This window comes from Fusarium proliferatum (assembly GCF_900067095.1).
Source record: "Fusarium proliferatum ET1 genome assembly, contig: FPRO_scaffold002, whole genome shotgun sequence".
Lineage (NCBI taxonomy): Eukaryota > Fungi > Ascomycota > Sordariomycetes > Hypocreales > Nectriaceae > Fusarium > Fusarium proliferatum.
In genome coordinates, this window is record NW_022194791.1 from 295115 (window position 1) to 323060 (window position 27946).

The 27946-nt window shown below is 47.8% G+C and overlaps 11 protein-coding genes across 11 annotated transcripts; 5 read left to right on the top strand and 6 right to left on the bottom strand.

The window, feature by feature from the left end:
• Nucleotides 1-49: 49 nt before the first annotated feature.
• Nucleotides 50-1413, bottom strand: FPRO_03752 (uncharacterized protein; the record flags this gene model as incomplete). The annotated part of the gene is made up of 2 exons (XM_031226001.1): nt 50-638; nt 695-1413. The coding sequence occupies 2 exons, from the start codon at nt 1411-1413 to the stop codon at nt 50-52; spliced, it is 1308 nt and encodes a 435-aa protein (XP_031076581.1).
• A 738-nt stretch (nt 1414-2151) lies between these two features.
• FPRO_03751 (uncharacterized protein) lies at nt 2152-3117 on the top strand (the record flags this gene model as incomplete). The annotated part of the gene is made up of 3 exons (XM_031226002.1): nt 2152-2288; nt 2338-2565; nt 2622-3117. 3 exons carry the CDS (start codon nt 2152-2154, stop codon nt 3115-3117), a joined length of 861 nt encoding a protein of 286 aa, XP_031076582.1.
• A 1639-nt stretch (nt 3118-4756) lies between these two features.
• FPRO_03750 (uncharacterized protein) lies at nt 4757-5786 on the bottom strand (the record flags this gene model as incomplete). The annotated part of the gene is made up of 4 exons (XM_031226003.1): nt 4757-5046; nt 5069-5212; nt 5264-5281; nt 5330-5786. 4 exons carry the CDS (start codon nt 5784-5786, stop codon nt 4757-4759), a joined length of 909 nt encoding a protein of 302 aa, XP_031076583.1.
• Nucleotides 5787-6048: 262 nt separating this feature from the next.
• FPRO_03749 (uncharacterized protein) lies at nt 6049-6744 on the top strand (the record flags this gene model as incomplete). The annotated part of the gene is made up of 1 exon (XM_031226004.1): nt 6049-6744. One exon carries the CDS (start codon nt 6049-6051, stop codon nt 6742-6744), a length of 696 nt encoding a protein of 231 aa, XP_031076584.1.
• A 126-nt stretch (nt 6745-6870) lies between these two features.
• On the bottom strand, nt 6871-7818 carry FPRO_03748 (uncharacterized protein; the record flags this gene model as incomplete). Its single annotated transcript, XM_031226005.1, has 1 exon — nt 6871-7818. The coding sequence occupies one exon, from the start codon at nt 7816-7818 to the stop codon at nt 6871-6873; it is 948 nt and encodes a 315-aa protein (XP_031076585.1).
• A 478-nt stretch (nt 7819-8296) lies between these two features.
• On the bottom strand, nt 8297-9802 carry FPRO_03747 (uncharacterized protein; the record flags this gene model as incomplete). The annotated part of the gene is made up of 2 exons (XM_031226007.1): nt 8297-8867; nt 8928-9802. The coding sequence occupies 2 exons, from the start codon at nt 9800-9802 to the stop codon at nt 8297-8299; spliced, it is 1446 nt and encodes a 481-aa protein (XP_031076586.1).
• Nucleotides 9803-10639: 837 nt separating this feature from the next.
• Nucleotides 10640-14068, top strand: FPRO_03746 (uncharacterized protein; the record flags this gene model as incomplete). Its single annotated transcript, XM_031226008.1, has 1 exon — nt 10640-14068. One exon carries the CDS (start codon nt 10640-10642, stop codon nt 14066-14068), a length of 3429 nt encoding a protein of 1142 aa, XP_031076587.1.
• Nucleotides 14069-14260: 192 nt separating this feature from the next.
• FPRO_03745 (uncharacterized protein) lies at nt 14261-16823 on the bottom strand (the record flags this gene model as incomplete). The annotated part of the gene is made up of 6 exons (XM_031226009.1): nt 14261-14894; nt 14947-15243; nt 15293-15612; nt 15666-16553; nt 16607-16629; nt 16691-16823. 6 exons carry the CDS (start codon nt 16821-16823, stop codon nt 14261-14263), a joined length of 2295 nt encoding a protein of 764 aa, XP_031076588.1.
• A 1075-nt stretch (nt 16824-17898) lies between these two features.
• Nucleotides 17899-18933, bottom strand: FPRO_03744 (uncharacterized protein; the record flags this gene model as incomplete). The annotated part of the gene is made up of 1 exon (XM_031226010.1): nt 17899-18933. The coding sequence occupies one exon, from the start codon at nt 18931-18933 to the stop codon at nt 17899-17901; it is 1035 nt and encodes a 344-aa protein (XP_031076589.1).
• A 2362-nt stretch (nt 18934-21295) lies between these two features.
• Nucleotides 21296-22421, top strand: FPRO_03743 (uncharacterized protein; the record flags this gene model as incomplete). Its single annotated transcript, XM_031226011.1, has 3 exons — nt 21296-21527; nt 21600-21907; nt 21975-22421. The coding sequence occupies 3 exons, from the start codon at nt 21296-21298 to the stop codon at nt 22419-22421; spliced, it is 987 nt and encodes a 328-aa protein (XP_031076590.1).
• Nucleotides 22422-23079: 658 nt separating this feature from the next.
• On the top strand, nt 23080-27802 carry FPRO_03742 (uncharacterized protein; the record flags this gene model as incomplete). Its single annotated transcript, XM_031226012.1, has 10 exons — nt 23080-25710; nt 25767-25781; nt 25838-25972; nt 26043-26123; nt 26186-26513; nt 26564-26787; nt 26843-27190; nt 27246-27377; nt 27423-27537; nt 27591-27802. The coding sequence occupies 10 exons, from the start codon at nt 23080-23082 to the stop codon at nt 27800-27802; spliced, it is 4221 nt and encodes a 1406-aa protein (XP_031076591.1).
• Between the last annotated feature and the right edge of the window lie 144 nt (nt 27803-27946).

Here is a 27946-nt window from a genome sequence, read left to right on the forward strand (position 1 = left end):
GGATGACTTTGTATGAGATGCTCATTTATCTGATATGGAATATTTTGGCTTAATTCACGTCTGCAGTTCTCCACACTCCGTCATCATCCCTGAATTTAAGCTGTCGTGATACAACTTTCTTTGGCCCAGTAAACCTGCTCGATTCTTGCTCTGTGTTCGCCGATAAAAGCCTTAGGTGCGGTGAAAGCTCTTCATATATCTTTCTCATAGCGAAGGCGTCGATCTGGAGAGGCTCTTCACATTGAGGTTTTGTCAAAGGTGGAGGCTGGCATGGTTCCGCCGACACATCCACTGCACTGACCATAGCAAGGATACCAATGAAGCCTGAAGAAACTTTGCGAAACTCCTCCGTCTTCCACCTAAAGTATATGACACTGATCTGGGTTCGCTGTTGACCGTTTAATTCGTCCGTAAAGTGGTCGTCCCATGCCAATTGAATCATGGAGCCAGGCTTTGGATTGGTCGATCTTACGACGGGTTTGATACGGTCGCAGCACGCCCGCCATCCGGGTGGGCTGTTACGTCTTCTCAAGTAATCTAGCAAAGTTGTCTTCCACGAGTCCTCGTCTGGGGGAAGGAGTTCGAAGAACTTGTTCTGTCTGATCACCGCGCTGATGGGGGCAGCCGATCGTTTGTGACTGCCAAGGGCTATGTAAGTCATGGGGCACCAGAATTCCAGGTTTTAGATACTCACATCATTTGCCTTTGTGTACGACACATTCTCTCCTCTATCCATTGCATAGCAAGCTCACAGTGTTCAGGTGGCTCCCCAAATAAGAGCTTCCATATTTGTTTCATAAAGCCCCAGATAGGTCCAAGCACCTCTCCTACCCTCTTGACCAGTGTCTGAACCAAGCCTTTGATCTGTTGCAAGACGAAGGATATACCATTATCCACCAGTTTTGCGCCTATATTGGCTAGGTTCGTTGTGAGAAATGTTGCCTTTTCTTCAAGCCATCCCGTCCAAGACTGAAGGAAGGCCGGAATGATGGACCGCAGAAGGCTGAACAACTTCTGCTGAGCCTGTAGAATAAACTCATTGACTGCCCTGATAGCCGCTGTCTTAGCAGCCTCGACCTTTTGAACTGCAATCTCGATGGCCGCATTGACTGCCTCGGTGATATCAACACCATCATCTGCGGCAGAGGAAGCAAGTTCTGTGATTTCATCCTTGACTTCTTGAAGCTTGTCGTCGAAGCTGGGGATCAGTTCTTCCAGCTCACGACACATGGTCTCTGCTGTGCCACTGATCTCTTTCAGAACTCTTTGGGCTGCCGATTCGGCAGCCTTTCGAGTCTCTTCTTCAAGCTTGCGCCGTATATGCTCAGCAGTGTCTGAAATTTGCTGTACTGATGACGCTGCGACTTCCGCAATCTTGTTGAACGCGTTTGTGATGCTGTCAAAAAACCCCATGATGTAAATAAATCCGATGACTGGCTGTGGTTTTGATCCGCTGGCTTGAGTTGACTGTCGTGGGCAATATAGTCTGTCGGGAAAGGATCAAGAGGTACGAAGTGTAGCGACCAACTAGGACAGAATTTAGAATCCCCGTCACAGAGGTCTAGGCGGTACATCAAAGCGCCATGTTGGGCCGTCACTCTTTGAGACGCACAATTCCCACGACGCACTGAAGAGATACGAATGGACATACTTGATCTAGCGTCATTGAACTCAGATTCCAGTCTCGTGGTGCAATCAAAAATTAATGAAACCCAAAGTGAATAGTTCGCGCTGACTTAGCTGAAACTAGACGGTTCAGGTCGCCACTTTCATCCGCCAGCATGCGCCAAAGCCGTGTTGAGCGGGTTATCAGCCCTGAATGGAACATTGAACCGAGGGCTTTGTCTGTGGCGGGCTGATCGGAGACCTCATAACCACTAGCTCGATGGGCAATGCACCACATTCCAGAGTTGGTTCCAGTGTATCCTGGAAAGGGCACTTTGTCTAAGCGTGCAGGCTCTTATTCAGAAGCCTCAATTGCAATTAAAACATCTATGGAAAGGGTACCAAGACTCAAGGTCCCAAATTTATATATAACCTGCTGTTAATACCTTTCAACACAATCTTTTCCTCGTCATTATTCAACCCAGCCCTTTTACGCACAGTTTTCAATCTTATTAAATCTTTCGGTCAACCCTGCAATCGATCACCATGTCTGACATGATACAGGCTGCCAGAAATGTCGCCGAGACGTCTGACCGTAATGCTCTTGAGAAAGAAGAAGAAGCCGTTGAAGTTGCCTCACAGTGGGCGCAGGAGAAGCTTGAGAACTTCCTGAACACTGTTGAGTAAGACATCGAACATGATCTTTCCTCCCTTTTTCTGACATAACTACAGAAGCAATGGTAATGATCACAAGCTACTCAAGATAAGCTATATCATCAGTCGCCGCACTTCTATCGATGTCTTCACTGGCAAGAGCTCAGACATTGGAAAATTCGCTAAGGATCTTATTGGAAAGCTTGCTGACGGTAAAGTCATGGAGGGCCTTGGTGACTTGGCTGGCACGTTGTTGAACAAGCTGTTTGGATCTGCGTCTGGTTCAGCCCAGACGGAAAGGATATAGTAAGTCAACCTCATCGACGGCCGCTGCATACGCAGTCTTACTAACAGACTTCCAGTGAAGTTACGTTCGATGAGCTCGGTGGACTCAATCGACTTGACGCATATTTCTTTTGCTATCGCTTTGCATCAAGTGGCATCACCAACTTCAGCAAAGCCGTCATAGGAACATGCATCGTTCGTTCTGCTGCCACCATGGTGGATGACAACGCCTACCGCGTGGTTCTCACTAGTTCTGCCACCCTTGCAGACGCTCAGCGTGCTGCTATTGGCGATCATATGATCCAGGTAGCCAAGCATCAGAAGCAAGTCTTGGACGAGCATGGCAACCATGAAGCCGCTGATCCTACACTTCTTGAAGCCCGAGCGAAGCTAGCCCAGGTTATCGGACTGGGTGTAGCTACTTCGGAGCAGTTCATCCAACGCAGGTCGACAGCCAAGACCTTCAGATCTGGGAACACTGAAAAGAGTGCCGAGTCACAGGTGGAGGACCTTGTCAGAAAGACGGATACACTCCTTAGCAATCAACCCCAGGTTGCGCAGATTGAGGCTTGAGATGTAGAATCGTCTTCTTTTGGATTAGCCTATATCTGATAATTGTGTTCCGCTTGTTGTAAATAAATTCATTAATACGGTATTCAAGAAAAAAGAAAAAAAAAAAAAAAAGAACTTCTAGATCTAGTCGGGAAAAGAGCTTTTCTGTGACCTTGCCGAGTACATTTATATTTCATTTCATGCAGTGCCTGACAGCTAATAGAAGCCACCTATTATAACTCATAATTATGCAATGCACTTCCCCGACTCCAGTAACTCACATTTTATCAATGAATTAATCTCTCCTCAACATCGAGTACTCGCGGTTGTGATGACAATTTTCATAAGCCCAGGCTTTATACCTGGTACACTCAGTTTCCTATCTGGAGCTGGAAAGACCGTCCTTCTGAAGTAGGACGAAAGAATAAGTTTGTAGGGAAATGAAGAAAGCCAATGGGTGCGATATTTCTTAGTTGCCTTCCGGCTCTCAAAGTTGGACATTAGGGAATAGTTTACCTTGTTGTAAATGGTAGAGCATGCAGTCGCTAGCTTTATCACCACGACAGGCGTTCGCAAGCCGTTATGTGGCTAGCTGAACTGTTTGGATCAATGTCGCAGTGGCGCATCTGAGGTCGATATCGATAGTGCCAAATGGCGACAGTGAACATATCCCCACTAGAGCCTCGGCCCGTTCCAGATTGGCCTAGGCCATGTAACCATCTATACGTCTTCAACTCCTATCGCAATCCGCTACTACAACCTCGTTCATGATGGCGTCGGTATCACGATCTTCCCTAAAATCCTAACTCCTGGTGGAGACAAACTCTGGGATGGCAGAAACCACGATGGGTATACTGTTAATGTCGGTATATATTCTGACAAGTCCTGCATCTGCTACCAGATCTTGGTCGACTGACTAAGGCTACAGGGGAATCGCGGTCAGTTGACCTTACGGTTTGTGGTATGGATATTGGCACCCTGTTTGTCCTATCTGAAAACACACTTTTTGGTGAAGACGAGACGGAGTCAAGCCAAGTCTTCTCTTTCGACCCAACTTGTACTGTTACTGCTAATACAGTCCGTGGTGGAAGTGTGTGTAACGGAAGCCTGGAGTACACAGGTATTAGTTCTTAACTTCTTGTGGTATATGTGCAAATCTCCTCAGTCGACCGCAGCAAACGTGCGACGTGAATTTAGTTATCACAGTGTGAGATAACCTGAGTAGTGCGGTTATGTATAAAACACTAGAAATATAATAGCACGCCTGCTTCAGTTGGTTAAAGATGCCGAGCTGGGAACCTAGACGTTACAGTAAAGGCTACCAGAGCGAGTGGAAGAGAGCTTCGAATCCCATGTCCAATACGACAAGTCGAACGTCTGCTATCAACTGTATAGCTATGGACAGTCATTGCGCAGGAGCGCGAGCAGACAAAAGAATAAAGCATAAATTAGCCGAGCCACACTACGCAAGTTGTGGAACAGAATTGCCTACAACAGAATGCAGGTTGATCCTGGTGGGGTGGCTGAACTGAGAAAATGGCTAGCGCTACTATGCTTAAACATACAAGCATCCCCTTATCGTAATATACATGTGATCACTCGTAGCCCATTCGCGGCGCAAACTCCCTTCATTGCGAGCCACACTGCTGATGATTGCCAATCACTTATCAACCTCATCATGCTTCAACCCAGCATCCTTCGCCTTCTTATCCGCAAGCTCACACAAAAACCTCCACTCCTCACCACTAACTTTACTCACACTCAATCTCGACTGCTTAAGCAACTGCATCATCTCCAGAGGACCACCGGTTTTACCCAGCTCACGAAGTTCCTTCAGACCAATAGGCACCGCAAACTTCTTTCTAAACTCCACGTGGACCAGGTCCCAGATGGGTTTCTCCTTTGTGGACTTGGGATCGTAGTATGGTGCGCCTGGTCGACGAGCGGATCCTGCTGATATTAGATAAAGGACGTTGGGTGACGGGTATAGGGGACTTGCTGTCTTCGGAGAACTCTTTGACGATTTCCATTACGCCGACGATGCCGGGCTCTTTGCAGTTGCTGGCGTAGAAAAAGGCGAGGTCGCCGGCGTTCATGTTTCTCATGTTGTTCCGAGCTGTGAAACGTCAGTCTCATTTCAGATGATCAACTGAGCATGGGTTCATACCAGCGTACGCTCGAATACCTGTATCAAGTCAGTATGTGAGATCCCTCGAAGCAAATGAAAACATACCATCCCATCCCTCAGGCTCTGTCTTTGCCTTCAAGTCATCAATAGAAAACTTGACATCAACTCCATTCTCAATGCGAGTCTCGGGCTCGGCTTTCATAAGCCAGTACCACTGGCCATCGTGCTTCGGGGCATCAGGATTAATCGTCGGGATTGAGTCGATATCTGGATCTTCAGAGACACCACGAGAGCCAGACTGAGAAAGTTCCTGTTTCTTGGCCGCCTTCTTCACCTTTGGCGCTTCGGGCTCTTCAGTTTTCGCTGGTGCTTTGGGCTTCTCTTGCTTCTTCGCTTTGGCAGCCTTCTTTGGCGGGCTGGCTTTGGCTGGGGGCGGGGCTTTGGCTGGGGGCGGTGCTTCAGGCTCGGGATTTCCTTTGGCAGCTTGCCGAAGAGATCTTCGCTTGGGCGTAGCTTCTTCTGAAGCGTCGGCGACAGGTGCACTTCTTTTTCGGGGTGGCATGTTGGGCTGTGAGTGTGTTGAGATTGGCTTCGTTGAAAGCCTGAACGCGCGACGCGTCTGAGTTGAGGCTTGGTATCTCAGCACAGCCACAGACTGCGCCACACTACCAAACACCCTATACAGAATCCTTCAGAAATTAAATCTCTCAATAGTTACAGTTAGTTTTGTATGCTATTTCAAAACTACATTGATCTATCTGCTTATTTACAGAAGGACAGTGTACCAAACTTCTAAAATTCAGAGCCTGACCCTACAATTCATCATGAACATGTTTCAAGTCCGTGATGCGGGGTCATCCTATGAGGATGCCTACTTCATCACGGCAGCCTTCGACTCTTCTCTGCCATTTCTCACCGAGACTGGCAACACAGGCCAGTGGGGGACGATCTCATTCTCTCAAAGGAACGGCTTCTTAGAAGGTACCCAAAACGATATCGAACAATCAGAAATCTTCCGACTCAGCGGCCAAGGCGAGCGGCGGCGAGTTTTCATCGCAGAGATTGAGGAAACACACTCTGGCAGTGATATCGTAGACCTTCACCGCCGGAAAGATGACAACATGGGTCAAATGCTCGTCTCAGTGGGCGCTGCAATGATTCTCGACGACGAATTCGCAAGTCATACACGCTCTGTTGCTGTTCTGGAGCCCCATATAGCCGCTGCCGAGAAGAACGGTGGCTTTGTGTTTCTGGACTTTCTCGTCGCAGATCATCGCGTACCATCGGCGAAGCGCAAAGGCGTTGGGTTGGCATTATTAGAGCGTGTCAAGACCTACGCGTATGAACACGGGAAACAAGCCATTTTCCTCGATTGCTGGACCGGAGGTACGGACAAACTAGTCAGGTACTACGAAAGCGCTGGCTTCAGTCCAGTAGCAGACTTTGAGTACCGTAAAAGAAACGGGGATGTATGGCCTGGTAGGCTATTTAGACTTGATTTGGCACCTAGACTGCCTTGATACACAATACTTGTGATCTGATAAATGATCAATGAGACATCACATGGGGAAAATCTTTCAGACCACATTTGCGGTGACGTTGCTAGTACAGAGCAGTATTTCTATCAACCTCACTGACAACATCATTTACACCGGAACATATCTCTTCAACCAATCCTTCATCACTCCCGTCGCAGGGTACTCCCCATCCCCAAGCCTCAACAACATCTTCACATGCCCCTCAAACCCCTCGCCCTCAAAAACACGCAACTCCGCCCTCGTCCCCGCCGCCTTCAGCGCCACAGCCAACTCAGCCGCCTGCCGAATGCCCCCCTTCCTCTGAACATGCAGCAGCAGAAACGCCCCCGCATTCGGCGCAGCTGCGTGATGTGTCGGCGACATGTCCTGCAATTTCTCCGGGTCGTCGCTTAGCCCTTTGATCATGTTTGTGATGATGGGGCCGGTGCTGTCGGAGAATTCTGCTAGGGCGTTGTAGTTTGAGCCGTCGAGAGCGATGACGCCTTTTATGATGGAGATGTTGAAGTTAGCTTTTTGGGCGTATGTTGGGTCGGTGCCGAGGAGAGTTACGACGTGTCCTCCTGAACTGTGGCCCATGAGAACTACACGCTCTGGATCGATACCAAGCTCTTCAGAGTGCTTGATCAGGTATGCTACTGAATCAGCAATCTCTTGCACCTGCTCCTTGACAGTGATCTTGGGGATAAGCGTGTAATTGACCGACGCAAAGGCGTAGCCAAGGTCGTTCAGGTAGCTGATTTTCTTTGAGCCAGTTGAGTCGAGATAAGTGCCAATTGTCCAACTTCCACCGTGGACGTACACGATGACTGGGGCCTTGGTGGCACTTGACGTCGGTTTCCAGAGGCGAAGGCGCTGCGCCTCTCTTTCTCCGTAAGCAATGTCTGTTCCGCCTTGAGGAACATCTGAGTTCATTTCAGCCAACAATGCATGCACCCTGTCCATATTGATGTCATCGCTGGTGTCTTTGTATATAGAGAGACCAGTGACTTCGCGTCCTCGGGTAGCCACGTCCTCAGGACTCAACCCCGATGCGCTGGGTGTCTCTGATGAAGCCATTGCTGAATTGTAATTTGAAGATGAGAAGAGTGAATCGAGTAGTTTGTGAAGAAAGTGAAGGTCAATTCCGTTGCGCAAGCCAATCTATTCATAATATTCCCTACTCTCCACTTTGTCCATGGTCCGCGTAACGTCGCAACGTAAGAAATCCAGCAACCTAAATAAACGCAGATGCCTGGTCAGGCAGACACATGAGCCAAACAAAGGGTCCTTACTCGACTTCCAGATTCGGTGTGGTCTGAAGCGATTTCCAGCAGCTTATTTCATTCCCGTTGCCGTATACCCGGGGTCCCTGAAACAAATAAATCCACCAAACGAAGGCGTCAGTTTAGCCTAATCCATGCCCGATAAGAACCTCCGTCGCGTATAAAACCAATGGCGTGACGTGTTTGTTTGTCAGCCTGCTATCAATAACAGGACAATCCATTAAAGTAATTTTCGTAAATCCAACCAAACTCCAATCATGTTTTTTTTTTCATCACATCACCATCTTGTCTTGGTCCTGCGTCATCAAGATGCTCTCAGTAAACTCGATCACTGACCGGAGCTGTTGTAGCTTCCCGCCCTCCAACAGCATAAACTCCTGATGGTTGTGAATCATCTTCTCCGAAAAGTCACATCCATCCTCTCCAGGCTTAGCATCAACACCAAGCTCATCTTGAAAATCCTGTAAATGCGATGAAATATGGCTCAAGACATCAGGATCTAGCGTCATGAATTGAGCATACGACATGGTCTTGGTTGAAGACGACTCCATGTCTGACTCGATCCAGTCTGTGGGGTTGTTGGTTAGCACTTTTGAGATGGCGGTGATGATGCGCTTGAGGGACTTGAAGACCAGAGGATCCGCAACGTTTGGCCACGTGGAGAAGTTCTTTAGTCTTGAGAAGAAGACGTTTATCATGACGAAGTGGTCCTTCATGGTGTACAGCTCGTCGCGGATTTGGCAGACCTTGGGGTTCGGTCGTTGGGATGGCTTTTTGTCGGGTCGATCGGGTGCCACTGCTGGTGGAAAGCCCATGTGATTGGTTCTAAACTCGTCAAAGTCCCTAGAGCACATCCGTCAGCTTCAGAAGGTATGTACATAGAGTAGAGGGGATTTGACTCACGCTTTCAGAATGGGTAAAAATTCTAAAAACAGATCTCGAGTCTCTTCCAGCGCCTCGAGACCGTGAGCTAGATTCACATTGATATGCAGAGGAATATCTGCCGCTGTCAAACGCCTGCCAAGATCTGCTGGCGGAGCAACCCTCGAAAGATTCTCCTGCGTTTCCAGAACGAATTCCCTCAGCTCCGCCAGGGCTTCCCATGTGTCGGGGTTCAGTGGAATGTCTATCAAGGCCATACTGGAGCCCTTGGACAGCCAGTGCTGAGCGTAGACCTCGAGCATCTTGCCAAGGTCTTTTGTTTGCGTGCAGAGCTGTTTGCACGTCAAGCTGATCAAGCTCATTGTAGAGATTTTATTTCCGCCGATGTCTTTTGCAAGTTTGGCAACGGCATGGAGGGAAGCAGTCGCGGCTTGGCAGGCCTCGTGATAATCCCTGGGATTTGGGTATGAGGGCGAATTGTCGTTTACATTTGTTTCCACGTCTGCGATCTGCTCATGACTTGGCGTCTCAGGCTGTTGCTCCAGCTCTTGGTATTCTGGGAAGCTCTCAACAGTGTTATCTCTTAGGCGCAACGGCGGCAGTTCCTCGCAATAGATTCTTCGGGGTTTTGGCACGGGGAGTGAATGGAGTGCCTCAATGACATTGGGCGGCGGGAGGGTGTTATCTTTCGGACGCAATGCGAGCTGAGAGTGTGATGTGGAATTTGATGGGCCAGCGTGGGATGACTCGACGACTTGCGTCGCTGGTGCAGGGGTCTCTTGCGGGGGAGGGGACTGGGATGGTGACGATGGCCGTGAATCCATCGAAATGACGGATGCAGCGCTCTCGACTTCGAGCCAGTCGTCAGCAATAGAACCTCGATGACTTTGTGACATTCTGGCGATGACTTGGTACAAAAGCTCTGAGAAATTGATGGAATGCAGTGGAATTTTGATGGGTTTTGAAGGGGAGGATGATGAGGGTTGAAAAAAGAGTGCTGCCTTTCAGCCTGGATTAGGCAGACGTCGCAGGTTGCATCGAGGCTACAGTGGTCAGCCCTATAAGGTTCACTCTTGGGATTAGGTCAGCATTTTCTCTGTGTCATCCTTAGAGACGAAACCCGCATTTGGGTATAATTTTCATTTATTCGCCTGTGGCATTATACATTTTGATGCTGCCAATGGATGGTGGCATTGAAGAATGGATGAGTCAAGAGTTGAGTCAACTGAAGCTATGGCGCTACAACCGGCCGAGCTATGGCCTTTGCAGAAATAAACCAGGGCTGTTGATTGGCTTGTTCAAGATGAACATGCTTCGTCATACAAGAAAAGCGGCAAGAAAAACGGCAATATCGTTGGGTGGACATGAAGCCTTGAGAAAGCTGATGCGACAGTGTCGATTTCCAGCATTTGCGATTCTGGTAGCGTGTCGTTGGTCGGGATCTATATTACTTAGCGTCTCATGGATCCATCAGCTATCCCTCTAAACCAGCACGGCATTCATTTATCGGGGACGATTATTGTCATTGTAATTTGCTTCTTTGCTTATTCGGCACTGCCATGTTTGTATGACATTAGGTCGCATTGTGGCTTGCGGGGTAAGTCAGCCCAACGAGGCTTTCACCTGAGGCCTCAACTCAAAGCAAGCGATCGGCGCTGATTAACCTTCAACTCACCACCGAACCAACTCTCAGCATCTGGTCCGCCGCATTGAATTAAGCTCTGTCTCATCCGATGTCAGGCCTCGAGCCACTCGCGGCCTTGGGGCTTGTGTGCAACATCGTTCAACTAGTCGAAGTCGGGCTCAAAACAGCCACGCTCTGCAAGAATGCCTATCGCACAGGCGAACCGGACCCCGAGCTCAGCGTCTACGCTCAGAATCTCGCTGCCACCGCTTCGAGCTTGAGTCAGTCACTGGAGAACTCCCAGCAGCCTCTTAATCTCGATGACTCGCGACTCCTGGCTCTGGCTCGCAATTGTCGTGATGCGGAAGCTGAATGGAGGAAGAAAACCCCAGCTCGATTTCTTTCCCAACAACAACCTCGAAAACGTGATCGTCTTGCCGCGGTGTTTCGCGGCATTATCAACAAACCGGAAATCGATCGCTTAGAAAGTCAGCTACAGAAAGCCAAGGGTTCTCTGGAGACGGATCTTCTCGTCGGGATCTTCAAAAGCCTTGACGTCTCCAAGGTGCAAGCCAATGATCTCCAAGACAAGTTCCAGGACCTACTTCAGGCAACATCCACCAGCGAAAAGGAACTTCATGAACTTATCCAAGCACAAGTAGCCCTTGTCAACACGCGGATATCAGACCGTATTGATCAAGCTGAAGCATCTACCAAGACTCATGTCACAACAGTGCTTGCTAGTCATGAATCGAGACTTAAGTTACACGCAGATCAAAGCAAAGTCACGCTTTTGACCGAAGCTGAGTCGAGAGAAGAGACGCGAAGGGAAAATGAGGCTTATGAACGACTCTTGCGCAGTTTCCAGTACCCCGATATGAATCGTCGACGAAACGAGATACATGCCTCCTATGGGTCGACCTTTAACTGGTTATTCGAGGGAGAGTTTGAGGATGATTATCTGGAATCGGAATCAGAGGTTTCTGAGTCAGACTCTTTTTCTGAATCCGACGCTGATTCTTCTTCTGAACATGAGGTAGACTCTTATCGTCAAATGCTGGCTTGCAGTAGCTTTGGAACATGGCTGGAATCGTCAGAGAACCGCTACTGGATTAGCGGCAGGCCTGGAACCGGAAAGAGTGTGCTCATGAAGTTTATCATCTCCCACAAGCAAACGATGGATTCATTAAGACAATGGCAACCTGAAGGCCAAATCCTCAGTCACTTCTTCTGGAAAGTTGGCAGTCCTATGCAAAGTAATTTCAAGGGCTTTCTATGCTCTTTGGTCTACCAACTGTTCTCTTCAGACAAACAGCATGCTATGAGCTTTCTCCAACAGAACCCCGATTGGTCTCGCAAAACTGGACCTGGTGATTGGGACAAGGATGACCTCCAATTCTTAGTCAATGGGTACGCAAGACAGACGGCTCGACCTTTCTGTCTTTTCATCGACGGACTCGATGAGATTATCGATGATGAAGGTGTAGGCATCATGTTCGACTTCCTCCATACTCTGCAAGAACCTACACGTTTAGTCAAGATCTGCATGTCAAGCCGTCCAGAGCCAGCCATACGAATGCGGATGGGTCGGAACCCCGACATGGAAATGGAAGATTTAACACGAAATGATATAGAGCAATACGCACGGGCCAATCTGAAAAGGGAAGTTTCTCTGGCAAACTCTTCAATGTATATCGAGGATCTTGTAATGGATATCAGTTACAAGGCACAGGGGGTATTTCTCTGGGCTGTTCTGGTAACAAGATCGGTTGCACGGGGTATCTCGAACGGCGACTCAAGAGAACTTATCCAGAAAAGGCTTCTAAAGACTCCCAAGAAGCTTCATGAGCTATACCTTGATATGTGGACGAGGCTGGACGAAGACTCGGATCTTTATCAGCGTTCGACTGCACTCATCTTCAAGATTGTTCTCTTCAACTGGAAAACATCAATCAAAGCCCAAGCACTTCATTTCCCATTATTATTCCAAACAGGTGCAATATCTATTCTGGAATTGATGCTGGCGTCAAGTGATGATCTGTGGTCCACGCCTGTTGAAGAATTTGAGCAGCTCTCTGCCACAAACCTTGAGCGACGGTGCAAGGAACTATTGGCCAGATTGCCATTCAGAACAGCTGATCTCTTTGAGGTCGTTCAATCTAAGCGCCACGAGAGATCAGATGAGAAAAAATGGGCTGACAAGTCACGCTCCCCTTTGATTAGGTATGACAATCTAGGGGTAGACGCTGTTCATCGAACGGTCTTCGACTTCCTGATCGAGACAGAGGATGGAAAGAAGATTATGGGGCACCATCAGGCGTCTCAAGAAGAATTATTCATCAGAATGTTCAGATCGCGCCTTCTTCGAAATTGCCTATACCCCCAACTTCCATATACATCGGGCGAGAACGAGGAGGGTCGCAATTGGTTATCAGCATGGCGACATCTAGACTCGCAGCTGGACTTACTCTCATATCACACCGATGTTATTCACGGTTCAACGTTGGTCAACATGCTAGATCTTTTATGGGCCTCTTTTGTTAAAATGACTAAAAGTCTCCCGATACACCCTGACCCAAGTGTGGATATCGTCAAGCGGATATGCAAGTTTGACTACTTACTGCGCGTTGTTCCTAAGGGATTCGACGATTATATAAGAGATTATCTCATCGAATGGGAGACTAATCGACAGTTCGATGAACTGTACAAAGTTCTAAGTGCTTGCCTTAAACCAGACCATTTGCGTTGTAGTGAGTTTGAATGGGCCGGAAAGCAGCGTCTGATACAACGCATTCTTTCGATAATTGTTTCCCATAGATTCCATATTTCGACTCCGAGTGGACAGCAACTAAGCAGCCATACTTTGTTCAAAGCCAGCATAGCGTACTTTCTCATCTCGACCGTCGATTTCCGGATCTTGCAACGCGGCACCTATTCTGCATGGTCGTGGAACGCTCAAAGAACTAGCGTCATTCTCAGAATGCTTAGGGACTTCCGCTATTCATTATGCCTCGGAGATCACATGCTTATCGAAGTATTCCTCCCCATAAGCATCCTGGATTTCCCACATTTAGTCGGTCAGAGACGTCGCGGAAATTCACCAGCTGTCTACGTGGAAATAAGCATGGCCATCCTTGTTCAGATTTTTTTAGAACAAATATTGCCGAACTATGCAGGTTTCAATCGTCATGAAGTTGAAGATGCTTTCAATCTGAAGGATTGCCCCCAGACTATGAAGCCCACTATGCTAGGTGTGGGTGACTACTTTCTTGAACTATCCAGCACGGATCTGCCCATTTTGCAGAGGTACTGTCAGAGGAGGCTACTGCCTGCGCTTTTCAGTCCGTCGATTGAGGATTTGGATGATATGGATCTGTTTCAGCATAGGTTGGTGGTTGAGGCTAGCCGCGGTATATTCGAGCGTGAGCGGCGCATTGAAAGACCGGCTGGGACAGTAAGAGGGATAGAAGAGGGGGTTGGTCCGGACGGCATGAACTTCTACCTTTGTAGCTCTTGTGAAGCAAAAGAAAGGGATTAAGCCTAGAGTTCACATTACGATGTGGTCAAGTTTTACTTTTTACATGAATATAAACTCATAGAGATGCTCCAAAATACGGGTTAAATCAGTTGTTCTCGACATATACACTAGTCAAATCAAATATTGCTAGGCATGAGACGCAGTCGCCTTAGAGTAGGCAAGTTTTGCTTATGTAAGGGCTGTCATCTCCCTTCAATCGTCTTTCAATATAGACAGTGTGGTTGTCAGATCCTGAACGGAACCCTTCCAGCCATCTGGCAATCTTCCGCTATCAGATGCTTCGCACTGGCTCGCCCCCAAGGGTTCCTCTTGAAAACGACTCGTAAGTTTCTCCAACGATGCAGAAGAAGGATCCTTGGCCACCATCTCAAGATCAACCGGGTAAGCACTAAAGAACTCTCTGCTCCTCCGACTCTCATCCCGAACCTCCTCCAGCAACCGCTGTGTGTCAGCCGTCAAAGAACCCCCCTGTCGGTTTGTCATGACTATCAGACTCTGCACTATGCCGCTAACAAAAGGCATGTAGCGGGCTAGGTACTGATAGCCGCGCATGCAGAGTAGGAAGTAGAACTGCGATTCATTACTGGACAAATCTCGTAGTATGTGGTTGACGAGGTAAAGCATGCCGCTTTGCCAGATGATGGAGTACTTGGATGACTCGCAATTTGCACGGTATTGGTAGATAAGACGTTTGAGTTGTTCAATAGATGCTGATATGACGGCTTTCGGCGTGGCGTTTACTCCTGCGAAGGCTGGGAGTTTAGGCTGGGGGGACTCGTGTTCGAAGGGTCGGAACAGATCAATAATGGCTGTATGAAACCAAATACTTGATAAAGTTAGCATCTGTCATGGCTGTTTCAAGGGCACTGTGAACTCACTGTATGTTAAGAAGATGGTCAGGATTGCTTTCATGACGTTGGACTCCGGCTGGTAATGCATCTGCCCAGCCTAGTAACCTCTGAAAGATCGCTACAGCTGATGACACAGAAATAGACCTTTCAAAGTAGTATAGATAGTTCATATCAAATGCTATGAGCCAGAATTGGCAGACGGCTGTGTAGGTTGCATCTGTACTAGGCATGTCATGCTGGCCTGCAATTAGTGGTTTTCCTGGTATGCGAAATCTCGGTGTTCTTTTTGGTATTGGCGCTTGGTGATAACTCATCGACATGACCCTGGTGAGCTGTCAGCTACATTTCCGCGTGGCATGGGCCTCCACTGTACATTTGGAAGTTGAAAGATCCCCAAGCAGTTGCGCATACAGCTGCTTCAACACGCTCATCGCTCAGGTCCAACTGATGATATGAGACGGAATCTGACTCTCCATACAATCCCATACGCTGCGCCATCCTGGCACTATGTTCTTGCAAGCGCCGTCCAGCTTTGTCTTTGCCTAGAGTAGTCCACGTCATACTCATCAAAGACGTCGCCGCCACTGTTGTCAGCCCGTCGATATTTTTCTCCGAATCGTAGATCTGCAAGGCCTCATCTAAGAATTTGGTAGGTAGCGTAGCGGCCATCGGTTCATAGTGCGCGTAGCTTTGCTGTGAGGCGAGCTTAGTGATGATCTCTATACGTGGCATTCTTAAGAACCTACTGTAGCCCAGGCAAGAAGAGCGTTGACCAGCATTCGGGAACAAAACCTGTTCTGCATACTGACTAAATCGTCTAGGAACATGTCGGTATCAAAAAATGCCCACCACGGCTGGTTCATATTGAGATACAAAGAGATGGCTTCTGCGGCGAATTGATTGCTTATGGTGACATTCGTGTACCGCGAAATTTCGACATGGTGAAGACGAGGGTCAATAGGAATACCGCTTTCCACACTGAAGGCGGTTTTGCCAATCATATCCTGCGGCTGGACTGTCCTGTCTACCACTGTACTTGGCTCATCCCTGTAGAAAAGCGTCGATAGCTGGGTATCTGGAGTCATACCGGTATCAAGCGGCTGGATGCCGAGAAGTCCCAAGTCCAGTGAGGCTGTAGTAAGAGGAGCGAGGGGTGAATAGACTTTTGGATGTTGAACAACGAGCTGGAACTCAAGTGGTGTCTGTGTTGGGATCATGGTGCCCCTCGCAGCTGCATGCATCGACGGGTTAACATTCGTGGACAAATTACCGCCAATTGACTCCATAATTGCCTTCGGGGAGCGTCCTTGTCGTAGAAACTCCAAGGCTTGTAACGCGAAGCCCTCGGGTTGATCCCTTAACAAGTCGACTAGATGGACCGAAGACTGCACATCTGGATGGATACTCCCAGCCAGTGATGCTCCCACTGACCTAGGACTAAGGGAGGTTGCCAGCTGGTCAGAGATTGGAGTACTTTGCGCTGAGACACGTTGGCGAAGATGCTCGACGGTGGCCTGGAGCCTGGTAATCTGCTCTTTATCCGCTTGTCGGTGGCTAAGGCCAGCTGGCGCGTCATAAACGCAGTCAATGGATGCCTTTTCACATTGATGGCATTTTGGACGCCCTCCTCCGCACTGTTGCTGTAGTGTTAGCTGCCGCTGCTTTGAATAAATTAATCAACAAGTACCTTGACCTTGCGTCTCCGACAGGCTGGCAGATGTCACGTCAGCTCGACGTCGCACCAAGATTATTCCCGGCTTCTGAAACTCACTCTGGCAAGCAACAGGAGCGTTGCGTCTGCGCGGGGGGAGAGTTCTGCGTTGGGTGGCAGCAGCTACCTGATCATTCTCGCCTTGGCCTTTGGCTGCGACTTTGGGTAGCAGTATCCTGTCTGGTGGCGCCATTGTAGTTAGTGCTGCAGTTAAAATGGATTGCCACAAAAGTTTAGGTCGGAGGCATTTCAGCCAGACACTGCGTACGGAAGAACCGGAGCCTCCGCCGCTTTCCATTGGCTAGCTACAATACGTATCTTTTATCACCTACAGTTTTATCGACGCAGTGAGACAATGAGACAATGAGACGCGCCTGTAAGTATGCAATTAAGAGAATTCCTATTAAAGCCTCAAGTTTGAAAGTTCAAGTAAGCGTACCAAAGAAGTAGATACAGTATATATATCGAAGTCAACATAAAAGCGCCCTTTCGATAAGAGTTAACTTGTCAGAGTTACTTACAAGCTCCGCGTGATATAGAGGTACTGGATTACTTCCTTTATCTTAGCCACGTATTGGCACGCATTGGTTCTGTATATCTCTTTTAAGCTTATGACGTCTCAAACACAGAACTTAAATGTCAGCGAGATGTCCACAGGAGAGCCGCTCATTAAGCACTGTTTGTAAACTTACCCGCCGCTGCAGTCCAGCTTTATGGCAATTGTGGCTGACTTCGTCTAGCTAGTCGGGTTATCTCAAAGTGTTGTCTTAAAAGTGTTGGAGAAGAGGGCCATATCTATACTCAACAGCCAATTTTTAACATAGAAAAGGCCTTTGAAAGGTTGGGAAGGCTGCTTTTAGGTAGTCGTTACAGAAACCTCTATTGCGGCGCTGTCGGGCACTCTACTAATTCAGAGGGGGAGTTGTGTACTCTTCGCTATGGGACAAAATCTCATTGATTAGGAGTCTTTACAAGAAAGATTTATATCAGATCAGCTCATGAGAAAGAATTAACAATTTAGATCTCGGACTTCTTAGGGTTACAGAGAAATATTAGACTTATGTATTACTACTAGATGCATTCAGTAGTAACATTCAACATCACGTTCAAATGACTGCTCGAGAGTGTCTGAATTTTGATATTGTACATGGGCTTGACTTCTGCAAGCGCATTCACTATTATCTACATATAACATAAGCCTGACCTTTCAAAAGATCGATCTTCCTCCATCAACACGTCGAGTTTCTACTAAGCGTATCTCACATAAATTAGAACTGGCGAGCGTGGCGGCGAGCCTTCTTGGAGCCACCGTTCTTGGATCGGAGCCAGTCAATGAAGGTGTCGAGAGTGAAAGTCTTGGGGAGAGCACCATCCTTGGTACCCTCCTCCTCGGCGACGGGAGCCTCAGTGGAAGGGACCTCGGCAGCCTGAGTAGCGGCGGCGGCGACAGAGGTGACGAGGCTGGTAGGAGCGACAGGAGTAGGAGCAACGGGGGTAGGGGCAGAAGGAGCAGGAGTCGAGATGGTTCCGTTGGAGGGAGTCTCAGGGACAGTAGGCTTGGTGCCAGAAGCAGAGCCGTACAGAGCAGGTCCGGGGATCTCGTAGGTGGTGGAACCCTTGTAAGGATCGAAGAGAATACCGGGCTCGGAGTCGGTGTAGAGCTCAGTGGTCAAGGTACCCTCAGGGTTGTCGGTTCCAGAACCAGTGATGTCAATGTTGAAGCACTGAGGGTAGTTCTGGGCACCATCCTTGGAACCAGCCCCATGAAGAGCGATGATCTCATGTCGGAAGACGTAGCTACCAGCAGCAAGAGTCTCAGGGACAGTGGTAGTCCAGGTGTTGTTGTTCTTGATGAGATCGGCAGCAGCCCAGGTTCCATCAAGGCCAGCAGCATCGATCTTAACCCACTTGAGAGTAGCAGGGTCAGCAGAAGTGCACTTTGCAGAGCACTTGGCAACGTAGGTCAGAACAGGACCAATGTGAGACTCGGGCCAGGCAGACCACTGGAACTCAACGGTACCACCGGCCTTGACAGACAGAGAGGTTTTACCGGGAGCGGCCTTCTTGTGGCAGGCAATGTCGGAGGTGCCATAGTCGGAGGGGGGAACGAAGCCGTTGTCGAGGTTCTCAGCGGACCAAGCAGCAATGGTGGGGATCTCGCCGCCCTGCTGAGCCTTGTAGTAGGAGCTGAGGTCGTAGCCGGCCTGGTAGGTTCCGTCGACCTTGATGCCAGTGACAGTGCCGTGGGCGAGGGCGACGGAGGCGAAAGCGCCAGCGAGAGTAGCAGCGACCTTGAAAGACATGTTGATTGATTGGAAAAGAAGGGATTGGTGAAGATTTTGAAAGTCAGGTAAGATTTTGGGAAAGAATGTAATAGACCAGCTTCACACAGTGAAGAGAAAGAATGGAATGGAATGTAGAAAAAAGAGTGAATGCACTGCACTTGAGATGAGAAACTAAGCTGAAGAAACACAAAACCAGACGACAAGAGTTTCACGTTTATATATGTTTCTTGACCATATTTCATCGGATTTAGTGATCGACAGACTCGTTATCGCCCGCCAAGAGGCATCTCAATTCACAGTGGTGGAAAAGCACGTCGTCTCAGCTTCGTGGAGCCGCACGCCTTTTTCGGATAAGGCCCCGGCCCCAAGCGCGCGGTAATAGGCCCAAGCTCCGGGGACTGTTACAGCTTCAGTTCAACATTCAAGGTTAATTGTTTCTGAGTTGGTTACGTTCGTCTGATGTTTTGTTGATGCACGTGGAAGGCCTGAGACGTTAATTTAATAGAATTTCCGCCTATCGAACTAATTGCTTAAGCTTATTTCTGGGTCTTGCGACTTGCGATATTGCTGACTGGAGGGTTTTCGCATCCGTTACTCAGGGGAAATGATGCAAGTCTGTGTTTCGTAGTTTCGTGTATCGGAAAGTGGGAGTTCTTGGGCAAATACTCTGTTGAGTTGCTTTGTCCTGTCAGTTAATCTTTCTTTGTGCAATTTTAAGCTCTCGATGCCATAAAGACTTGAGGAAATGTTACCATAATTGTATAATGCCCCTTTACCAAGTTTCCTTGCGGTTCTAGGTATAAACTTCTTTAAGGCTTGTGTAGCCATTTGCTGTTGAAGATCTACGTTTCATTGCCAAGAGATCGCCCCTAATTCTTTACGCGGGCTCGCGTCCTTGTACGCGGTTAACCTGCCCCTGTACCCTGTCCCTGTCCACTCACCTGGAACACTGCCTAGCTTGACCTTGCAAGGTCTAGAAACGAGATCCCAGCTTCAGTTTGTCACTGGCGATATCCTATTTACCTGCAAAGTTGACTTGCATTATCGCATCCATTTAGATAAAGGATCACAGAGTCAATACCCTATACCGTAAGTTGGAAGAGATGATTCCAGGGCCTAGTATAATAATATACTTATGCTCAAATCTGAATTTAGTCTCAGATAGTTAATAAGAAAAACTCAAAGATCGAACTTACAGATGTCATTCAATCAGGATTGAGAAGACGGAGAGGAGGTCCAGGTCTTGCAAAACATACTAACGTTTTCACTCTACTACATATTGCTTAATGACATATACTTAAAGGCGATGAACTATCTCTGCGCAGTGACTGTACAGTGATTTTTTTGTTTTTACCTGACTAAGCGGCTATGGCAAAAATATTTTTTCATGCTTAGACCCCCATATCGAAAATTCGGAAGATAGACTCGATAAATCTCAATTTAAAATACGACAGATCCACCAGCAGCACTAACGAATTAATAAAGAAAGAAATAATATTGCATAAAGAATTATCCAGGTAACCTAAAACTTTATTGAAAGCGATATGTATGCCCGCTGAATCCCATTAGTTGTCTGGAATTTAAATCTTCACCAGATGACGTACCCACTGATATCTGATGCTCCGGTTGTTACGTCAGAGCTCTCAGCTCATACCGGTTTTCGATGTCCGGTACGTAAGGTGACAGAACGGCACACCGGGTACACGGAATCTCTTGTGTTAAATGCGTAAAGCTTATATCACCGGCTATCAAGCAAGGGAGAATCAGCTACCAGTAGAATGTTGCATAGGTATCATATAAGGACTATGATTGGCGATTGATGATTCGCAACGTCATTAGATAAGCGGCTGATTTGACCATCCCATTTTGCCAGAGCATGTTGTTAAACTCCACATAACAACATCAATGACAACATCGCTGGTTGGCTCGCATAGCGCATATCTCAAAACCAACGCCATATTTTCATTTTTCATTTTTGATAAGGCTTAATGTTCAATTGACTAACTTAGGATGTGTTCAGTATGATACTGGAAGGCCTCTGTGCGGATGGGAACAGTCAGCCATCGAAATTTTTCCTCAACCGGGAAGCCCGGAACTTGTGTTTTAAAATCTTATGCCATTTCTTAAATATAACATCAACACCCAACTGGCTGAAAATGGGCTCCCGCGGACACCGGGTGGGTATTGACGTGATCAGACCACATATTTATACCAAAATGTCTCCCATTATCTTCTATCACATCCTCATGCAAGCAACATCCTTGATAGCGAGAAAATACATTATTTACGAGCATTATTTGCACCTTAGCTCAACCACGACTTGCAATTCATAGCCTCGATACGGCCTGAACCGAAGCGAACGCTGAGCTACTTTTTCGATATGTCCAACACCACGGAAGCGTCGGGACCGCTTACTCAAGACCAACTCGATACACTGAGGTCGGGATGTCAAAGCTTGATAGAAGGACTCGATACTTCCTATGGCTACGTCCCGACCTTGGGTGCTGGAATTGCATTCTGTGTTCTCTTCGGTCTAAGTCTTTTCGGCCACTTTGTCCAATTTGTTAGGAAACGTCAATGGACGTCATTTGCTTTTGCAGTCGGGGCTCTGAGTATGTCAAACTGACCTTCCATGATCTCATGGATAATCAAGAGTATTTAAGGTACTGATAACCATGAATTAGCCGAAGTCATTGGTTGGGCTGGTCGAACATGGTCAAGCGAATGTCCATACAACAACAACGCGTTCTTGATGCAGATTACGACTCTCATCATCGCTCCAACTTTCATCACAGCGGGACTTTACGTTATACTCGGTGCTCTTATCAACCGTCTTGGTCGCGAATCATCAGTTCTTGGCCCTAAGATGTACGCAATTGTCTTTTTGACCTGCGACATTATCGCACTCGTCATACAAGCAGTTGGGGGAGCCATGGCCTCTACTGAGTCAGACAAGATTGACGGTGATACAAAGCCGGGAACAAATATCATGGTAAGCCCCATAATCCTTTATTGTCCTGTAGAGGGGAAGCGACAGTAACTAATAAGGACGATAAAAGGTCGCTGGCATTGTGTTCCAGATGGCAGCCATGGTGGTTTTCGCTGTTCTAGTTATTGACTTCATGAGGAGAGTCTTTGTCAAAAAGTCCTACTTACAGACGAGGAAGAAGGGCCTATCTGATGGCAACGCTTTGCCTAAGGCTTATACTTGGCTTTTGGCAGCAGTGTTTATATCCTTGACCATGATATTTATTCGAAGTATCTACCGAACTGTAGAGCTTCTGCAAGGCTGGAGTGGCTACCTGATCACCCATGAAGGTTACTTCATCGGTTTAGACGGAGCCATTATGGTTGTGGCTATAGCGGTTTTTAATTTCCTCGATCCGGTATATCTACTATGGGGGCAGGACGATAAACTGGCGTCATCGCTTGAACAACATGAGCTAAGGGGGGCGGGACATGTCAGTATGGAGCGCTGGGATGAGTCTACGATAATGTCTGATTAAGAAACGGCACAAATACTTCCAAGATATATCGAGGGACACAGAAGTAATTAGAGGGTTTCTTGAATGAATTTATTAATAAGCTTAGGTGTAACTTTTCTTTTATTATCTTCATTATGCTGATTTTTCTTACCGCTTCGCAAGCCGTGCATCAACCACACAATGCGCAGTTCTTCAGAAATCTCAATTACGACCAGCCCTTAAATGCACACATCTCTTCAGCTTTTAGGCACAACGCTAACGGCGGTTCAACCCGCTGGCTGTAGATCCCTGAGCCTGATTTCAGTATCAGTGTGATCATTGGACGAGAGAAGCCCCTGTCACGATGCATGATCAGTTAGGGGCCCAAGCCAATCTCTTTTGGTCGAATTTGCTAAGCACAAACAGGGGTCTTTTCAGCTCGCTTTGTGAGTATGCAGTGCGCACCACAGCCAACTCGGGGCTGGTCATCTTCTATTGGTCAGCTGAACGAGGAATTTGGTTTATTGTGCTGGCCAAAATTCTTTGCAAGATCAATTTCTTTCCCTTCATCTACAGTCGGAAAGGAGGACTCAGTGTTCTCGCCAAATCACCCACCCCGTTGCCATTCTTATTCGTATCCTGGCAGGAACACTTGTCAATGCATCGTTAGAAACTTACTTTTCACCACTTTAAAGAGAATATGGCATCAAGCAATCCGTCGGGCTCCTCCATACCCGGTCCTCGGCCGTCGCAGGTTTCTATGCCGGAACACGAGACTGAACCAGAGGGTCACAAAACACTGAAATCTCACTTGATGTCGGCTATACAAACAGATAATATTGAAGAAGTTGAACGATTATTGGATCAAAACAGCTTCTTGACCAATGCCGCCACCTGCTATGAGGTCGAATACAACCAAGGGTCTATAGAATGTCAGGTCCTTCCAGTGACCATTGCAGCGAAGTTCGGTCGAGTTGCTATCCTCGACATGCTATTATCCAATTTCACTGCCAACATCGATGCCCCCATTTACAGCACTGGAATTTCATCACTCCATCTCGCGGCTCAATATGGCTGGCTGGTCGCTGTCAGGGTTCTCTTATCTCATGGAGCGGAGATCAATCGGGCAAACGTATGGGGATGGACTGCTTTGCATTACGCATCCAGAAGTGGCCACACAGACGTTGTTATCTCTCTCTTAGAGAACGGGGCAAATTCTCAGCTCCGAACAGATAGGAAGTACACGGCGTTCAGCCTCGCGTGTTACCGCGGAAGCCTGGAACTGCTGAAACTTCTCTGGAACCAGGGACCCGAGACGCAAATTAGCTTGAGAGACCAGCGAGGAAATCAGCCGTTGCACCATGCAGCTTTTAATAATAATCACCGGGTCATTCCATGGCTCCTGGAGAAGCAAGCAGACATTGAGGCATACGGGGAGGGTGGCCTCACACCACTCTGCGCGGCTGCCATCGCAGGGTCATTCGAAGCTGCTGAGGCTCTTGTGTCACAAGGAGCATACATCCATGCAAGGTCCAATATCGGGAAGGCAACACCAATGCTTTACGCAAGCCAAAGGTTGGATTCCCGATTATCAGTTCTGCTGCTGGAAGGAGGCGCGTCCCTCTCGGATACTGATAAGAGAGGCTATAACTGCATTCACCGCATGCTAGAAAACAAGGGAGGCTCCTTGCAAGATTTTGCAGATCTCGTAGCTCTGTCTGTTGGTGGTGGAGCAAATATCAATCATCTAAGTGATGGTGATCTGTCACCTCTTGCAAGTGCATGTCTTGAAGGCAAATTAGGGGAGGCCAGGATCTTGATTGACTTTGGGGCAGACGTCAACCAATGCGGCTCAAGTACAGGTGTTACACCGCTTATTATGGCCTGCAAAAGGCCAAAGAATAACAAAGTCATTGCTATGTTGCTTGACCGTGGCGCCGACGCTACCAAAACTCACCGTCATGGAGGGACTGCTTTGTCAATCGCCTGCCTAGCTGGTGATTCAGAAAACGTTAAAATCCTTATTTCTAGAGGAAGTGACGTTGCTCATTTTGACAGACACTGCCACACGCCATTATTTAATGCAGCAATGAAAGGACATTTCGACATCATGCTACAAGTGCTAAGAACAGCAACCTATTTTCCTTCGAATCCTATGAACAAGCGGGCATTTACAGATCCCAGATCAAGCAGGGAAGTCATCGGAAAAGCGATTTTGAAAGGCCTCGAACATCTACGAGACCCGCCGCAAGAAGACCTGCACACGATCATGTACTGGGCTGTCGCTAATGACTACCCTTCCTTGGTTCGAGAGTGCATCAAGATCGACAATTCCATTGTACAGAAGACCAGAGAAAAGGCTAATTGGCTTCATACTGCTGCTCAACATAGTAGCTCTCGGGTCATCCCTTTCGTTTCTGAGGCTGGCGTCTCTGAGATAGCAACAAATGGAATCACTGCAATGCATTGTGCAGCTGTCTCTGGCAGCCTCGCAACAGCAGAGGAGCTCTTCAAATTAGTTGTTACAGGATGCACCGTCAAGACTGCCCACGCAAAGGTTAGGCTTGTCATGCAACAGAATGCCTGGGACAATACCCCGATTTCTATGGCAGTGTCGGGTCGACATAAAGCAGTCAGGGACCTTTTTTGGAAAGAGATTAGATGTCTGGGCACAGTCGACAAGGATTACTTAAGGACCCATGAGGAACAGGCGGTTGAGATACTGGAGGTAGTTGCCCGACTCGAGAAGCCAGGACACGAAGAAACCCTGAGGCATTTACTAGAGCAATGGTGCATGCGAGAGCCTGATCCTCAGATGACTACTCTCGAACTAGCAGTGCGCTGCTCCCAAGCGACGGCAGTCTGGTGGTTGTTGTCCAACGGGGCTTACTCTTCGATGGATATGTCAGCGCTTGGGGTTATCTTCGAATCTAAACCAGGGACCGTCCATGAAAAGATCAACGATATACTTCGAGACAATCCGCCTAATCTGAGGTCCATCGCAAATCCGAATGACGACAGGCCCCCGAAACTGCCACAATGTCGAGAGGGATTAGGAGAGACGTTAAACTTGCATGGCCTTATCATCGACACCTGTTCCTGTGGAGCATACATAGAGAAGAAAGAGACCATCAAGAAGATCATATATGATGAAGGGCCAACTGGCTTGATGGGCAAAGAAAGGCACCATCCACTTCAGCGGTTTCATGATTTTAAGGAATCACTCCCAAAAATTGGAGAGAAACTACATGAAGAGGAGCCACCGCTAAGCGATTCGAGCCACGCAGCCCTCGATCTGCTATTTCGCTGGATCCATTTACCCGTTGCTGAGGTATGACACACTTTGTTTCCGTCATTTGCCGATACTGACGGATTATTCATGAACAGATGCATCTTATGAGAGTAAGCTGTTGACACCTCGCTGTCATATACCCCGTCGCTCACATCATCATGTATAGGACCTCGCCAACCGGCTGTCACACGACTCGGGTGTTTCAGAAATGGACCATGAGTTGATGATGCAGCATTTCAACTCCAGTTGGACTGAGTTATCTGCTGGAGGAGGAGGGAGCTACATGAAACCACGGTGCGCTGTATGTATTGACACAATGGCTGTGTTATTTTAGAGTCGCAACCGTCTATCACATTATTAACTCTACACAGATCAAGTATACTAATAAGCCACTGCACAATTCGGCGGCAGGGCCGAGGCCTAAGCAGAACATGCCATACCTGGCCTTATATGTATGCTATACACCCAGCTAAACCTCCATCTGTGCGTATAGGCTGACTCTAGCTGGGCATAGATGCCATATCTCGGCTTCGGGACCTATGAGGGCAGCAGTAGCAGCCACAAAGATCCATCTGACATACAAAGAAAAGGAATTGACGAATCCATTCAGAGCCGCAGACTGAGACGAATCAACCACAGCCGCATGACCTTGGATCAGTACTACTACTCGGTGCTCACCGACACAGATACAAGGGATCGAGACCAGGTCTTGTCTAAGTTTATTGACGCTGGCAATAAGCAGACCTTAGCTACTAACAACAGTTCCTATGATCCAACGCCTGGTAGACAACGTCGTCGAATATTAATGGTAGACCAATTGTGGCTCTGGGTCGTTGATGAGAGTAGGTCTAACCAGTGCGCATATTGTTCCTGGCAACTAAGCTATCCCTAGAGACTCTCATTACAGCCACGACAGAGAAGGAGCCTGACAATCTTCTGGTGGAAACTATAAGGAAAAACCTGACAGGTGGCGAGACACGAAGCCGTTTTGCACAGCCCCAATCAATCCATATGTTCATCGAACAGATTTTAGGTATCACGACTGGGTTCTTCGAGTGGCCAATAGTTGGTCTAAAGACTCCACTAGATGTCTTTCGAGAGTCCATTCGAAAAGTGGTTGGTTCAGTCCGCCGTGATAGATATACAGCTTCACATACTAAAGATTTATCAGGCAAATGACGAAGCAGAACTGTTCAAGGTTTTCCATGAGGCTCTCGAGGCAGAGCGAGGACAGCAACACGAGTCTACACACCGAGCTGGACATGCAGTCAAGGTGATGCCATCAAATCCATACCACATCATCTCTCCCGAAACTACCCTTTTGGAAAAAATACGCGATCTTCGAGATGAACTTCGGATACTCAGCACGCTCGCCGATGACCAAGATGCTGTCTGGAAACAGATGTTGCCTTCTTACACGGCAAATGGCAAACTTCGTTATTATTATCTGTATACACCAGCGGATGCCAAGCACGATCTGGCAGGTTCGATAGCAGAGGCAGAGACAGCGCATGACTCTGTGGGTTCAGTCCAGTCGGAAATCTCACTTCACGGATAACTGATGCAAGCTACAGATTAACTTACTGCTTGATCTGCGCCAGAAACAAGCCAGCATAAAAGAAGCCGAGTTCGGTAGGATTCAAGCTAACGACTCAGCGCGGCAGTCTAACAGCATACTCATTTTCACTATCGTGACAATCATATTCGTAAGTGGCACCAGCAAAAATTAACTAGTAACTACCGCTTACCAGAGAGCACAGCTTCCGCTGTCCTTTCTCTCATCTCTATTCGCGCTCGATGTCTCCAGTTTTCCCCACGAATCTGGTGATCTCAAGTATCAAGGATGGTGGCTTTTCCCTATTCTTTGTGAGTCCCACGCACAAGCGAAGTTAGGAACCAACGCTGACTTTGTCAAACAGTTGGTGTAACCGCTATCGTCTCTGTTCCAACTATCATATTGGCGTGGAAGATCAATAAAGTTTCCGACTGGTGGAACAAGCTAGAGCCTGGGGTTCAAAACGGACCGAGAATTGAGAGGGAGGCAAACGACATTGGAAGTCACTCAAGTCGACGGAGGCGATTCGGTGGTGCTGTGAGGAAGAGAAACACAGGTGGAGAAGGAATTGCTTGAGCAACTCTAGCTTAAAATCCCAATTCCTTATCACGCTCGTATCCAGAAAAGAAATCACATGATTGCACAGTAAACGTTTTACTTGGCTTCATGCCCGTAAATTGATTAATCTAAGAAATTATCTAATAGAATGTAATAGGTGCA